Raw genomic sequence first — 14,882 nt, 5'->3', positions numbered from 1 at the left:
ACATACATAGAAAAAGCTGGAAGTGGCGCTATGGCTCAAGTGGTAGAGTGCTAGCCTTGAGCAAAAAGAAGCCAGGGACAGTGCTCAGGCCTTGAGTTCAAGCCCGAGGACTGGCAAAAAACAAACAAGAAATCTGGAGCCAAACTGATGGCTCATGCCTATAATCCTAGCTACTTGGGAGGCTGAGATCTAAGGAATATGGTTCAAAGCCAGCCTGGGCAGGAAAGTCTGTGAGACTCTTTGCCTCCAGTTAATCACAAAAAACCAGAAGTGGAACTGGGGCTCATAGTGGTAGAGTTCTAGCCTTGAGCAAAAAAGCTCAGGGACAGCATGAAGGCCCTGAGTTCAAGCTGCACAACCAACCAAAAATAAAAAGAAAGGAAATTTGAGATTCAACCAGATCCTCAGATCTCTGCTTCCTGCGTAGCTAGGATTACAGGCATGAGCCACTGGTGCCTCACTCCTTCAGCCTTTTACCCATAGGTCAGTATTTTCCTCAACCTGTTGAAGTCTAAGCACATAGACCTAGTTCCATTGTTCGTTTTTTTCTTCCAAAAGGAAATATATGTTACAACTGGAAGTTGGAGTGACAGGATCTAGTTCTTAGACAAATACTGTGACTGCTAATTAGATCTGTCTGAATTTGTTTCTTGGTATGAATGATTAGATAAAAAATCTTTCTGAGATAGGTTGAAATACAAGGAGTATTTTTTTCTATACCCATCTTAAGCATTTTTTTTCTTTTAAATAAATAACCAGGCACCTAGCTATTCAGGAGGCTGAGACCTGAGTGAGGATCATGGTTTGAAGCCAGCTTGTGCAGAAATTAAACACACACACACACACATACACACACAAGCTGGAAGAAGAGTTTTGACTCAAGTGGTAGAGCACTAGCCTTGATCACAGAAATCTCAGGGACAATACCTAGGCCTTGACTAGTACTTAATTAATACATTGGTAGTTTCAGGCCAGCCTACCATCCACAATGAGACCTGTCGTTATGTTTTCAAGACATGCATATGACAGTTTGGAGTTGGGCAGAGGATAAAAAGACCATTGTGTAAATGTCAGGTCAAATATTACCATAATATTTCCAGCTTTTTGGAGTACAGTTGTTCCTTCTATCCTTGGAAATTGGATCTAGTACCAAATGAAAATAGCAAAATCCATATATACTCAAACCCCTTACGTAAGATGTCATATTGTTTATATGTCATTTACACACATCCTCCTGAATACCTTCAGTTATCCATAGATTACGTACAATATAAAATACATATATATATGTATATATATATTTTTTGGGGGGGGGGGGGCAGTCCTGGGGCTTGGACTCAAGGGCCTGAGCACTGTCCCTGACTTCTTTTTGCTCAAGGCTAGCACTCTGCCACTTGAGCCACAGCGCCACTTCTGGCCGTTTTCTGTATATGTGGTATATGTATATGGGGAATTGAACCCAGGGCCTCATGTATACGAGGCAAGCACTCTTGCCACTAGGTCATATCCCCAGCCCCCAAAATACAAATATTTTGTAATTTTGTCACACTGTTTATAGAATAAGGATAAGAAAAGTCCATACGTATTTAATACAGGTAGTATTGATTCATGCTCAGTTGAATCCAGTGGACACAAAGTCCAAGGAAACAGAGGGTTGGTTGGGTATACTTGTTTCAGGACAGGGTAATTGATAGTAACTGTAGGTCAATAACATTGTTTTCCTTTACTTAGTTTTCAGGTGGGAGATTTGGTGCTCATTATCCTAGACGAGCGCCATGACAATTATGTGTTGTTTACTGTTAGCCCTACTTTGTATTTTCTGCATTCAGAATCTCTGCCTGCTCTTGATCTCAAACCAGGTGAGGGAGGTAAGTGTCAAATCCGGGACTAAAATATCAGTAATAGAATGGAGGGGTTATTTTCTCCTTCATAATTACATGAAAATTTAAGTCATTAGACGGGAACTCTGCTTAAAACTATTCTTTTAAAATAAAATCCAAATCCAGGTTTTCTTGAATTTCATTGACAATTCAAAATTAACTGTGTTGATGTATGTGATGGATCATTTGTTCATACTGTTAGAGGATCTAAACATCCCAAGTATTAATCATTGAAGTTATATTACCAGAATATGCATCCTATTCAAACTCATGCTAATTTGTTTATGAAGAAGTTACCCTTTTTGTGTCTGCCTCCCTCCAAAGCTGTCTTTTCTGTTCCATTATCCAGTGTTTCTATTTTGTTGAGTACCTATTCTTGGACTGGACTCATGTCATGAGTACTCTATTAAGGCTTTTGGTGGTGGACTGTTTATCATGTCTGGTACAATAGTCTTATGTAACTAGGGAAAACAAGAAAATGCATTTATATCTAAAAATGTTTGGAAAGAAAATGAGGTCAGTGAACTTGATCTCTCTCCCTATTCCACTCTTTTCTACCCACCCCACTTATTTATTGAATGTCTTTATGTGTGGTGTTGGGGATGGAACTTAGGACAATTGGCTAGGCAAATACAAGTGCTCCACTACGCAGTTCTTCAAACTCTTCATTCGAACATGATTGTTTTAAAAAAAGCTACCAAGTTTAAAAAAGTTAATAGTTACCAAAATTTTTCTTAACATTTTTTTCTATTTGCATTGTCTCTAGATATGTCACATATTTTTTTGTTGTTGTTGTTGTTTTTGGCCAGTCCTGGGCCTTGGACTCAGGGCCTGAGCACTGTCCCTGGCTTCTTCCCGCTCAAGGCTAGCACTCTGCCACTTGAGCCACAGTGCCGCTTCTGGCCGTTTTCTGTATATGTGGTGCTGGGGAATCGAACCTAGGGCCTCGTGTATCCGAGGCAGGCACTCTTGCCACTAGGCTATATCCCCAGCCCTAGATATGTCACATTTTACAGATAAATCAATACAGCTATTTGATGGCTTTTTTTATTAAATTTTATTGACAAGGTGTTGTGCAAAGGGGGTAAGCTACATAATAAGGCAGTGAATACATATAGCTGTTTGAATGAAGTTAAAGACAATGCATATTTACCCCTTAGTTTGGTTTTCTTAACCTGATCACTCCATTTTAATCTTCCCATACACAAGAACTCTCCTTCTACACTAAATTTGATTTTTAACAACTATTAGTTGTTTGTTGAATACCTAACGGTTCATACTGCCATGCCAGACACGGGCTGCAGGTGTGAGCTGCCAATCTTGAAGTGCTTTGGTTTGCCACTTTTGGAAGTGTCAAAGTTCTTCCACTAGGTGGCATTGTTGAGTTAGCCTAGAATTTCTAGAATTATTTATTCACCATATGTAGACTACTCTTATTTCCTGATGTATGTGTACTTAGTAAATGAGTAAAAAAAAAAATGCAACTCATATTTGTTAAAAAATAACCTTAATTCAGTTTTCTTATATAAATTATTAAGCTTTTATAGAACCTTTGAGTTTTTTAATTCTGGAAGTTATGCTTTCCTGAGTAATTGTAACTATACTTTGTACAGAAAACTAACAGTTTGATTTGTTAGCTTCAGGTACATCTAGAAGACCCTGGGTACTTGGAAAAGTAATGGAAAAGGAATACTGTCAAGCTAAAAAGGTAAAAACTATATATCCTGTAATTTAAACCTACAAATTATATAGAAATCGTTAGCTCACTTGAGTTAGAACTTGAAGTAAAAAAGTTTAAACCGCTGGGAATATGGCCTAGCAGTAGAGTGCTTGCCTTGCATGTATGAAGCCCTGGGTTCAATTCCTTAGCACTGCATAAACAGAAAAGGCTGGAAGTGGAGCTGTGGCTCAGGTGGTAGAGTGCTAGCTTTGAGCAAAAAGAAGCCAGGGACAGAGCTTCAGGCCCTAGGTCTAAGCCCCAAGACTGGCAAAAAAAACACAAAACAACAACACAAAAAACAAGTTTAAACCAACAGTTTTATTTGTGTTATATTATTTGCCCTTAGATTGTAAAGGTACATAAACAGCAATCTGTCAACCTGTAAAGAAAGTTACCATAGTATTTTTCTTTTGTGACCATTACTAGTTACTAATGTAACTCATGTGAGTATGGGAGCAACAGTGAATTCTATTTAAACACAGAATTGATATTTACTTATTTTTATACTGTACCCTCATTGAAAAAAATGGTGCAAGGTATTTGGTGGCTTAAAAATGGATCAGATTATAATGTCTAGCATTATTCATGCTATAAAACTGGTGAAACTTGTTTTTCCTTCCTTATTAATTTGGCCTCAAGACTGTAAAACATGAGTAGAATTTAAACTGTATATTTTTCGGTTTCTTAATTCAGTGATAGATGGCTCATTTCAGTAAATTCTTTTTTTTTTTTTTTTTTTTTTTGCCAGTCTTGGGCCTTCGATTCAGGGCCTGAGCACCATCCCTGGCTTCTTCCTGCTCAAGGCTAGCACTCTGCCACCTGAGCCACAGTGCCCCTTCTGGCCATTTCCCATATATGTGGTGCTGGGGAATCCAACCTAGAGCTTCATGTGTAGGAGGCAAACACTCTTGCCACTAGGCCATATTCCCAGCCCTTCAGTATATTCCTAACAAGTGGCTACAAACTTTATCTTCTACTAGTATTAAGTGAGTAGAGTCTTATTTAAGTAGGAGTATGTCTTGTATAGAGCCACTTTTTTTTCCATCCCCAATTCTTTGTTTTTGTTTCTGTTTTTTGCCAGTCCTGGGGCGTGAACTCAAGGCCTGAGCACTGTCCCTGGCTTCTTTTTGCTCAAGGCTAGCACTCTGCCACTTGAGCCCCAGCGCCGCTTCTATATTTGTGGTACTGAGGAAGCAAATCCAGGGCTTTATGTATATGGGGCAAGCACTTTACCACTAGGCCATATTCCCAGCCCTCCAGCCCCAATTCTTTATGCAGCCTGGTAGGTGAGAATTTACTTTGGTTTAATTGTTCAACTGTTTCCCTTTTTTTCTCTCCCTCTTAGGCACAAAACAGATTTAAAGTTCCTTTAGGGACAAAGTTTTACAGAGTGAAAGCTGTGTCATGGAATAAGAAAGTATAGCATCTGGAAGAAGTTACTACATTCTATTTCATTTTCTGATTTGTCCTCCAGTGCTCATTAATCACTTCAAAAACACGCCATCTTTTTATATAAAATCAACATAATATACTTCATTGGTGTACAACACTTACTTTTTAACTGGCTACATATTAGGAACAATAAATTCATCAAAATCCTTGGCTGAATTAAAATGGCTTTGTTTTGGTTTATTTTTTTACCCAGATAACTCTAGAAATGCGGACCAAACTATTTCATTTTCTCAAAGGGCAGACCCTGTGCATTGTGGCTTATGACTAGCCATACTAATTGCCTGTTAAATATACATTATTAGCTTGAACTTTAGATGTATATGTTGCCTATTACCAGCATTTGTCCTTTTGTGAAATCAGTATCAGAATACTTGCACTCTTCAATACGTTCTTTATAAAATGTATAAATTCTTCAAAACTATTTAAAGGAGTGTTACTGCATGCTGATAATCATAATTTTAAGTTTGCCTCAATAGGTTGCTCAAGCAAATTCTTCATTTCTTTAAATGCCCTTTTGATGTTATAAGGAGAAAAATAACACCTGTAATTTTTTGACTGACTGACTTTAAGATCAGCCATAAATGATCAGCAGTCTTCAAAGCACTTTGAGCAAATAGGCCACCTGGGTTCTATAGGGAACAGTTCTGCACTGTGATGTTTTCACATGCAGGACTCAAACCCTTTTCCACATCTTTATGACTTTATTTAGAATAATCCTACTGGTGAAATCATAATTCATGGTTGAGTTTCAGAAAAAGATTCACTGTACATTAACCATTTAAATAACAAAATGTTGTAAAAGACCTGTACAATTTTAAAAACAATAAAGATTTGAACCTGTAAATGTGTGTGCCTTTTAAAGAAGGGTAAATATTTAATATATTTGAGTGATTGAAAAAATTGTTCTGTATCATATCAAAGAAAATCGTGTTTATTACAAAAATGTTGTTTATATTCTATGTAACAGGATAAAACAGTGTTATGTAGAATAGCATTATGTAAAATAGGCCTTTAGAGAATTTGTCATTGAGCAAGGGTATTTAAGTGAGGTCATTGAAGAGTTGTTTCAGATTTGTTGCTGGAAAACAGTAACAATGGTTTTTCCAAAAATATTTAATTTCTTCATAAATAAAAATAAGTTGAATATTTTTTTAAATATGTATATCTAATAGTATAAAATGGAATAAACACCATAGTGTATAGATTACTGAATTTGACATTAATGAATAAAGGAATAAATGATTTCATATGTTTCTAATCCTTCCATGACATCTTTATGAAAAATATAGAAAAGTATTTTGAATATAGTGGTTTTGTTAAGTAGATTTGCCTGGGTTTAAATGTATCTGTTAAGTAGACTGTCATTATATGTGATCATTATGTTGCAAAATCATTGTGTGCTATATAGTATGTGTTATCAAATCCATCTCATTAATATCTTAATGATCTTTAGTGTCGGACTTTGTAGCTTGATAGTTCTCTTATATTCTAGTTTATTTCTTCATGCCAGTGTTCACATGTATTTCCCAGAAGCAAACAAAAAAAGCTGAAGTGATTTTTATTAGTTTGAAATAATAAGACAAATGTAACAGAAATCTAAACTCCACCAATTGAGTCTGTAGCTTTCAGTAATTAAAAGAAATGCACCATAAGTTTTGGAACCAGAATGCACGGCTTCTAGTTTAAGTCCTAACTTTAGATGAGTTGTATATTGTCTCATCTGTAAAACAAAATAATAATAGGTAGGACATACTCAGTGAAGTTATTGTTACACAATCAGTGAGAAATACTTTATTATTGTTTTTTTGTCAATCCTGGGTCTTGAACTCAGCGCCTAGGCATTGTCCCTGAGCTTCTTTTGCTCCAAGGCTAGCACTCTACCACCTCAGTCACAGCGCCACTTCCAGCTTTTTCTGTTTATGTCGTACTGAGGAATCAAACCCAGGGCTTCATGTATGGTAAGCAAGCACTCATATCACTAAAACACATTCACAGCCAACTGTTACACATTTTAAGTGGTTTGAAATATTCTTGGCATGTGCTAATAAGCACTTAGCACATTGGCCGTGAAAATGTTACAGAAATGTAGTTTTATAGGAATCCAAGGACCATTGTACACACCTTTTATCCCAGCACTCAAAAAGCTGAAATGGGCCAACGAGAGAAGTTGAAGTGAGCTGGGAGACCTTGTCTACTTGTCTCACAAAAGATGGAGTGAGGAAAACTGTAGGTTTGTCTTAGTTCTTTGGTGGTCACGAGGCTTAAACTGAGGGCCTGAGTGTTATCCTTGAGCCTCTCTTTGTGCTCAAGGTTACTGCTCTACCACTTGAGCCACATCAGCTCTTTTGGGGTAGTTTATTGGAGATTAGTCTCATGGACTTTCCTGCCCAGGCTGGCTTTGAGCCACAATCGTCAGATCTGTCTTGTAAGTATAGAGTTACAGACCAGAGCCACCAGCTCCTGGCCAAAGGTAGCTTTTTTTTTTTTTTTTCATATGAAATTTAAATTACATTTCATTCCAAGTAAGCTTTAAGTAAACATGAATCATACACATTGATTTACTTAGGCAAAGAGAACTTCATATACTAAAATGAATGTAAAAATCATAAACTTGTTTTTTCCCCCAGTCTTAAGGGTTGAACTCAAGACTGGGCACCTGAGCTTCTTGTGCTCAAGCCTTGTACCCTACCACTTGAGCCACACCACCACTTTCAGCTTTTTCTGTTTCTCTGGTACTGAGGAATCGAACCCAGGGCTTTGTGCATGGTAGGCAATCACTCTACTGCTAGGCCCCATCCCAGCCCCCATATAAACATTTTTATTGACTTAAAATATCGGATGTAAAACATACTCAAAAGTAACAAGAGAGTCCATGTGCTATTTCTTAGTTTACCACCAAAAGGTAATTGCTTTAGCCTTTATTTTTGCAGTACTGGAATTCTGAACGTAGGTCCTCTTACTTGCTAGGTAGATACTATGCTTTTGAAGTATACCTCCAGCTCTTTTTTCTTACACTAGTTATTTTGCACTTGACTCCCTTCCACTCCATGTATGCACCTGAACTAAGAGCTACCTTGTTTTGCCTTCTCTTCATAGCTAAATAACAGATGTGCACCACCATAGCCAGTTGCTTTGACTGCTGCAGAATCTCAAGCTTTTCTGCCCGTGTCAGGCATGGGTTGAGAAGGGATCTTTCCTGAAGCTAACTTTTCTGCCTGGGCTATCCTGGAACCAAGATCCTCCCATTGTCAGCCTCCAAGTAGCAATACAGTTCTTTCCTTGTCTTCTTATTTTTCCTGTATAAGATGTTACTTTTCAGTTTGGTCATTGATATTTATATATCTTTTCTCGGCTAAATTGACATGATTTGCATATGATTCCTTTCTTACACAGCTTTCATTTCCTTACACAATTATAAATTTATAATGAAAATGTATTTTTATTTTTTCCTTTGTGCTATTATCTGGCAATAGAGCTATACTCTCCAGGTGCTTCATCTTTTATTCTATAAAGACACATTGCACAGAACTTCATTTTGGAACCATTACTACAAATATCTAATTACTCTTCAAGTCCAGTTTATGTTCTAGTTCTTAGAACATAAAGCTTCTTGAGCTTTCACCTCTTGCTAGAGCTTATATTGAACTAATTTCTTAGGGAAGAATCAGTAAAAGGAATTGTCAGAATGTGCAAGTAGGCTTCTATTGATTCATAGCTTAAGTCGATGAAGTAGATGTGGCCATTGCTCCATTATATCTTTCAATCTGTTACCACTCTTCTTTATCCCAATTCATCTTGGCTGTTAAGGCTTTTACATTGGCCTTATCCCTACTGCTAGTTTCTTTCTCATTGCTACTTTAGGATTTTCTGGGAGTGTCCTCACTGCTCCTATTTAAACATTTTATTGAATTTTTCATCTTTGCAGTTAGTTTTCATTTCCAAGAGTGCTGATATAGCTCATGATTTATTATCTAGTAATTTTTTTTTCTTCAAATCTCTGCAGTCGGATTGTTCTCAGGTCTCATGTCCTTTATTACCTCTCAAGGCCTTTTTTTTTTTTTTTTTGCCAGTCCTGGGGCTTGAACTCAGGGCCTGAGCACTGACCCTGAGCTGCTTTTGCTCGCAGCTAGCACTCTATCAAGGTATTTTATTCATATATCAAGTGCTCTTTAAATGTCATATCTAACCCTTTCTTGCTCCCTCATATCAAGAGTAATAATCTGTGAAATGTGTTTCTGATAATCTATGAAGTGTATTTTGACTTGGTATATTTTTAACTTTTAACTTTGTTTTTAACTTTTAAATAAGCATTGATTTATAGAGCTGTCATTTTAAGCCTTAATGGAATCTTAGAAATGATCTGGGCTAGTCCTCTACGGAACCTACTTTTTTTTTGTTACACTGAGATTTGAACTTGAGTCTTAACACTGGTCTGCCTGCTAGCTCTCTCCCACTTCAGTTATACCTCCAACTCTGCCTCTTACTGATTATTTTAGAGAAGAGTCTCAGCCTTTTCTGTCCAGGCCAGCCTTGAATTGTGATACCCCAGGTTTCAGCCTCCTGAATTGGATTACACTGACACCCAGCTACTAAATTTTAAAATCTGGAAATGTTAGTCTTTTATACTAAGTATTCTGCCAGGTTCCACATAAATTGTAAGACTGAGGTTTCCATTTTAGAAAATAAACCAAACAGGGCTATTGGAACATTAATAAGGGATTATGTGGGCAATCTTGCTCTCAATATTTTAAGTACAAGGATATCCATCTATGCCTTAATTTTTCAACATTGTATGTTTTTCAGTGTTCATGTTTTTTCACCTTAATCAAGTTCTTAAAATTATTTTGTTCTTTCTGATGTAAGATAGAACAGAATTAATACACTGAAGGGAAGGAGTGGATAGATTCTACTACTTTATTTCCAATTTGAATGTTTGTTTTGTTTTTGTTTATATTTTTAAGTTTCTCTGGCTAAGATTTCCTTACATGTCCAGTGCATGTGCTGAAAGTGGGCATCCTTGTTTATGATAAGATTTTCTGTCACCATTACAATGTTAGCAAAATCATAATTAGCAAATGTCTCTAGAGTACTAGAGTACTCTGGGCAAACATGCTAAAGATATTTAGAAGTGACTAAGCACTGACTTAATAGTGAAGTTTAACAAATGACAATTACGGCCTTGGTTTGATCATGACCTGAAACTTCATTACTCTGAGTAGCTGAAGCTTGAATAACTGGATCCACCTCAACAGCTCCTGAGCTTCTCCTTCCTTTATCTTGTCAACTCATTCTCAAGGACTAACTGGTTTTTCAGCATCGTCACTCTTCCCTTCCCTGCTGGAACAATTAAACTAATCTACACACCCTGAATGGGGTCTGGCAATCTGAGCCGGAATGATAAACTTGTTGGTTTGCCTGTTCCTGCTACTAGGAGACATAAGTCTCCATCTTCTAGCTCCCAAAAGGATTTTCTTGAATTTCTCAACGTGTACTGAGTTATCTCAGTGTTACAGCCTTCAGCAGGTAATGTCATGTATTCCGGATGTTTGTTACACCAGAATCTCACTGGACCTACCACCTTTTCTGTCAGGCGCATATTGTATAGCATTTTAACATGAAATGGCCTAAAACCATTCATTGAACCATTTGACTGCAGTCATCTGTTTATGACCTCAAAATGTTCTCACCATAATTCCTACACATCAGAGCTCCTTTACCTAGCATCATCTCATAATGCTCTCAAATCAAAGTATCTCTGGTTAAAATATCTCATGGCACAATACCCTCAAGAACCAGAAAGAAGTGTGGCTTAAGTGAAAGGTCATCAGCTATGTGTGAAAAGCCAAGCAAGAGCACAAAAGAGCACAAAAATTTCTGCTTGTCCTAATGGCTAATGCCTGCTATTCTAGTTACTCAGAAGGCTGATATCTGAGAATTATGGTTCAAAGCCAGGAGAAGGCAGAAAAACCTGTGAGACCTCCAATTAACCAGCAAAAAGCCTGAAGTGGAGGTGTGGCTCAAGTTAATAGTCAACCTTGAGCAAAAGAGACAAGATTGAGAGGCCCTGAGTTCAAGCCCCAGTAAAGGCACACACATGACTTCGTCAAACATAATGCTCTTAATAACACCCTCAATCACATGACACCCTGACATCAAAACACCTTCACATACAACATAGTACCTTCACATTGTAACACTCCACTACATTGTCATAATCAGAGATCTTAAAACCCGCATTCACGTAATGTCTTTACTTGGGTCATAGTGCCCTTACATCATAAAACCTTCCATTATATCATAATCACTCACATTATAATGCTCTCAGACAAAGCATTCAATAATGTCCTGTTACCCTCAAATAATAATACCTGTGATGAAATCATGTTTTCACTCATCTCATGAAGGCCTCATTGACAATGTCTTTACATCATGTCGTTGCCATCCTGCGCTCACATGACGTGATAGTGGCTTCGCTCACATAACCTCATTTGTCTTTGTGCTTTCATAACACTCCTCTTTATATCATAGTGTTTTTTATAATCCCCTCACACATATCATAACACCCTCACTTTGTCCATAACACGTTCACATCACAAAGTCTTCAAGTCTAGTGTCATCATAACACTTACAGCACTCATGTCACTCAAATCCTAACACCCTTTCTCAGGCTATAACCTGTCACAAATCCTAATATCTTTACTTTTTGTGTGTGCACGCCTATTGTAGGGTTTTAGCTCAGAACCTGGGTGCTGTCTCTGAGCTTTGTGCTTAGGGCTAGTGCCTTATCATTTGAGCCACATCTCTACTTCTGGCTATTTGGGTGGTTAGTTGGAGATAAGTCTCATGGACGTTCTTGCCCAGGCTGGCTTTGGCTCATGATCCTCAGATCTCAGCCTTTTGGGTAGCTAGGATTCCCAGCCACCAGTGCCCAGCTTGGACCCACATCTGAACACCAGCACTTGGTGTCACATAAAGCCATGACTTAGATCCTCACATTATAGTGCTCTCCCTCACAGCCTCAGCTCAGCTCTCGCCCCACAGCAGGGCTTAGAGCCTCATGTCATGAAGCCTTTACTATAATGTCCTCATTCACAGCTTAAGGTGCTTATTCCCATTATAATCCCCTCACTCAAATCATGATGCCTGCACACTATAAAACTCTAGAATCTTGTCTTCATTCACAAACTAGGCCTCACATCATAATTCCCTCCTGACATAATGCACCACTCATATCCCAATACTGTCAGTCACCAACGCCCTCAACTCAAGTGATGATGTGTTTACCCACAGCACTTGCACTTACATCATGTCCTCACATCCTAGTGGCCTCCACCATGTGACGGCCTCACACCCTACCATCAGAAGTCACAGGATAACCCCAGTAATTGCAACGCATTGACTCATATCAAACACATAATAAAAGCTTCGCTTGGATAATTGTACCCACTCAGCAACATCACTCTCACCACAAACCTTCATGTCATAATGTCCTCACATTCTAGGCTTGTCCACATCGTAACACTCACATCATGACATCCTTGCACACGCCATACTGTCTTCACTCACATCACTCCTCAGTGAAAGCTAATGCCCTCATTTTGCAATGCCATCACATCATAAAGCACTGACAATATAACACTTTCACTTAGATCACATTAGCCTTACACATATAACACCCTCACCCCTGCCCTAATGCACTCACATCTCACACTCACCTCATAATGCTCTTAAAAATAATGGTCTCACATTGTTCTTCTGAACGTGACAAAGAAGAACATGATGAAGAACCTAATGTGATTATCTCCAGATCTATACATTTCACTGCAAACTAACAGATGAAGAAACATAATTGCATTCTTCCTTATGGTTGAGTAATATGTCATTGTGTATACATACCCCCTTTTTTACTTTTTTTTTTTTTTTTTGGTCAGTTGTGAGGCTTGAACTCTGGGCATTGGCGCTGTCCCTGAGCTCTTCAGTTCAAGGCTAGCGCTCTACCACTTGAGCCACAGTGCTATTTCTGGTTGTTAATTGGTGATAAGAGTCTCAGGGACTTTTCTACCTGGGCTGGCTTTGAACCTCAATCCTCAGATCTCAGCCTCCTGAGTAGCTAGGATTACAGGTGTGAGCCTCCAGTGCCTGGCACATATCACATTTTCATGATCCATAGATTGGTTTGGGGGAATTTGGGAAGTTTCCATAGCTTGGCTATCATGACTAGTGCTATAATGAATGTGGCTATGAAAATGCAGAGGTGGGGAGAATGAGGGAGAGTGATGGAGGGGGGAGCTTGATCAAGGCACACTGTATATATAGAAATATCAGAATGAGACTTTTTGTACAATTAATTGATGATAATACAAATTAAAAATGGCCTCATATCACAAGGCCCTCCCTCATAAGGTAAGACCTTCACCCTCAAATCCTAACAACTCACACATGAAGACCATTATTTACATCATGATACCCTCACATCATAACACCCTGACTAATGTCAGAAACTTCAACTACATCACGCTCTCATGTCAAAATACGATCGCATAATAACATCTTCATTCACATCATAACATTCTCCTCACAGTCGCAACGCCATCAGCACGTCTTAACTTCTTCAAACACATCATAACACACATAACAGATCTTAAAAATTAAAAATTAATTATATAAAGAGTTTACAATTCCATAAGTCAGGTTATAAGTACAACACATCTTGATCATCGCACTGTTCTTCCCCATGGTCCCCTCCCATCCCTACCCTCAAGTTACTTATTTCAGTTTTTACATCATGTACATTGAACTTAATAACTGCATTTCTTCATTACTCCATTTGGGTGTTCCACCATATCCCCTCCCCAAACATGTCCCATTACCATTATTTATTTTGATGATCAGTTCATTAGTTGTTCAGTGGAGTTATAACTTTTGACTCAAGTATACCATACGTAAGTCAGTTTGCCTCTATATGCATAAAACCTGTCATCGTGTATGTATTTTAGATCTAGCTTCCACATATGAGAGAAAAAAGCATTTACCATTTGTTTTCTTTAAGCCTGAATTACTTTATTTAACACAATTTTTCTAGGTCTATCCTTTTCCCTGAAAATGGCATCGTATTATTCTTCCTAATAAATGAGTACAATTCTCTTTATATATGTCCCACATACTCGCAATCTGCTTATCTATTGTAGGGCATTGGGGCTGTTTCCATAACATGGCTACCATGAATAGTGCAGCAAAGAACCTGGATGTGCAAGTGTCTTGATTGTATCCTGATCTGTAATTTTCTGGCTAGATGTCCAAGAGTGGTACCCATGAATTATAGACAGGCTCTGTGTTTAGTGTCATGAGGAATCTCGAAATTGCCTTCCAGAGTGGTTGCACTCATTTACATTTCCAGCAACAGTGTAATAGTGGTTCTTTTTTTCCACATTGTTGCCAGCATTTTTTATTGTTTGTATTCTCAATATGACCAAACTTACTGAGGTGAGATGGAATCAATGTTGCTTTGATTTGCATTTTGAGAATCACATGTTTCTTGGCCATTCTGAGAAGTCACTATTTAACTCATTTGCTCATCTATTAGTTGGGTTACTGATTTGGGGGGAATTAAATTTCTTGAGTTCTTGTATATTCTGGATGTTAAGCCCTTCTCAGAGGTATAGCTGCTAAGATTTTCTTCTACTCGGTAGGCTGTCTTTTTAGCTTAGTAACTTATGTCCTTTAGGTGTGTGGGAACTTTTTAGGTTGATGTAATCCCATTTGGTGATTCTCTTCAATTTTCTGAACCCCTAGAGCTCTACTCAGAAACATCCTGCCTATGTCAGTAAGTC

At 38.0% G+C, this 14,882-nt stretch overlaps 1 protein-coding gene across 3 annotated transcripts in view; it reads left to right on the top strand.

Moving 5' to 3' along the window:
• The window catches only part of Rb1cc1 (RB1 inducible coiled-coil 1), an 83,063-nt gene extending 77,590 nt beyond the window's left edge, over positions 1–5,473 (top strand). The window contains exons 22-24 of one of the 3 annotated variants that reach the window (XR_007212864.1): positions 1,732–1,868; positions 3,518–3,673; positions 3,904–4,246. Coding sequence is in view for 2 of the 3 variants with exons in the window: in XM_048359269.1 (XP_048215226.1) it covers positions 1,732–1,868; positions 3,518–3,588; positions 4,946–5,023 (286 nt within the window). In the remaining variant the exon portion in view is untranslated. Of the gene's footprint in view, positions 1–1,731; positions 1,869–3,517; positions 3,674–3,903; positions 4,247–4,945 lie in introns of those variants that run through there. The other 2 variants (XM_048359270.1, XM_048359269.1) reach the window with 2 other exon arrangements.
• The last annotated feature ends 9,409 nt before the right edge of the window (positions 5,474–14,882 follow it).

This window comes from Perognathus longimembris, chromosome 12, assembly GCF_023159225.1.
Source record: "Perognathus longimembris pacificus isolate PPM17 chromosome 12, ASM2315922v1, whole genome shotgun sequence".
Lineage (NCBI taxonomy): Eukaryota > Metazoa > Chordata > Mammalia > Rodentia > Heteromyidae > Perognathus > Perognathus longimembris.
The sequence above is the reverse complement of the archived record's forward strand: the minus strand, read 5'-3'. Positions and strand labels throughout refer to the sequence as shown.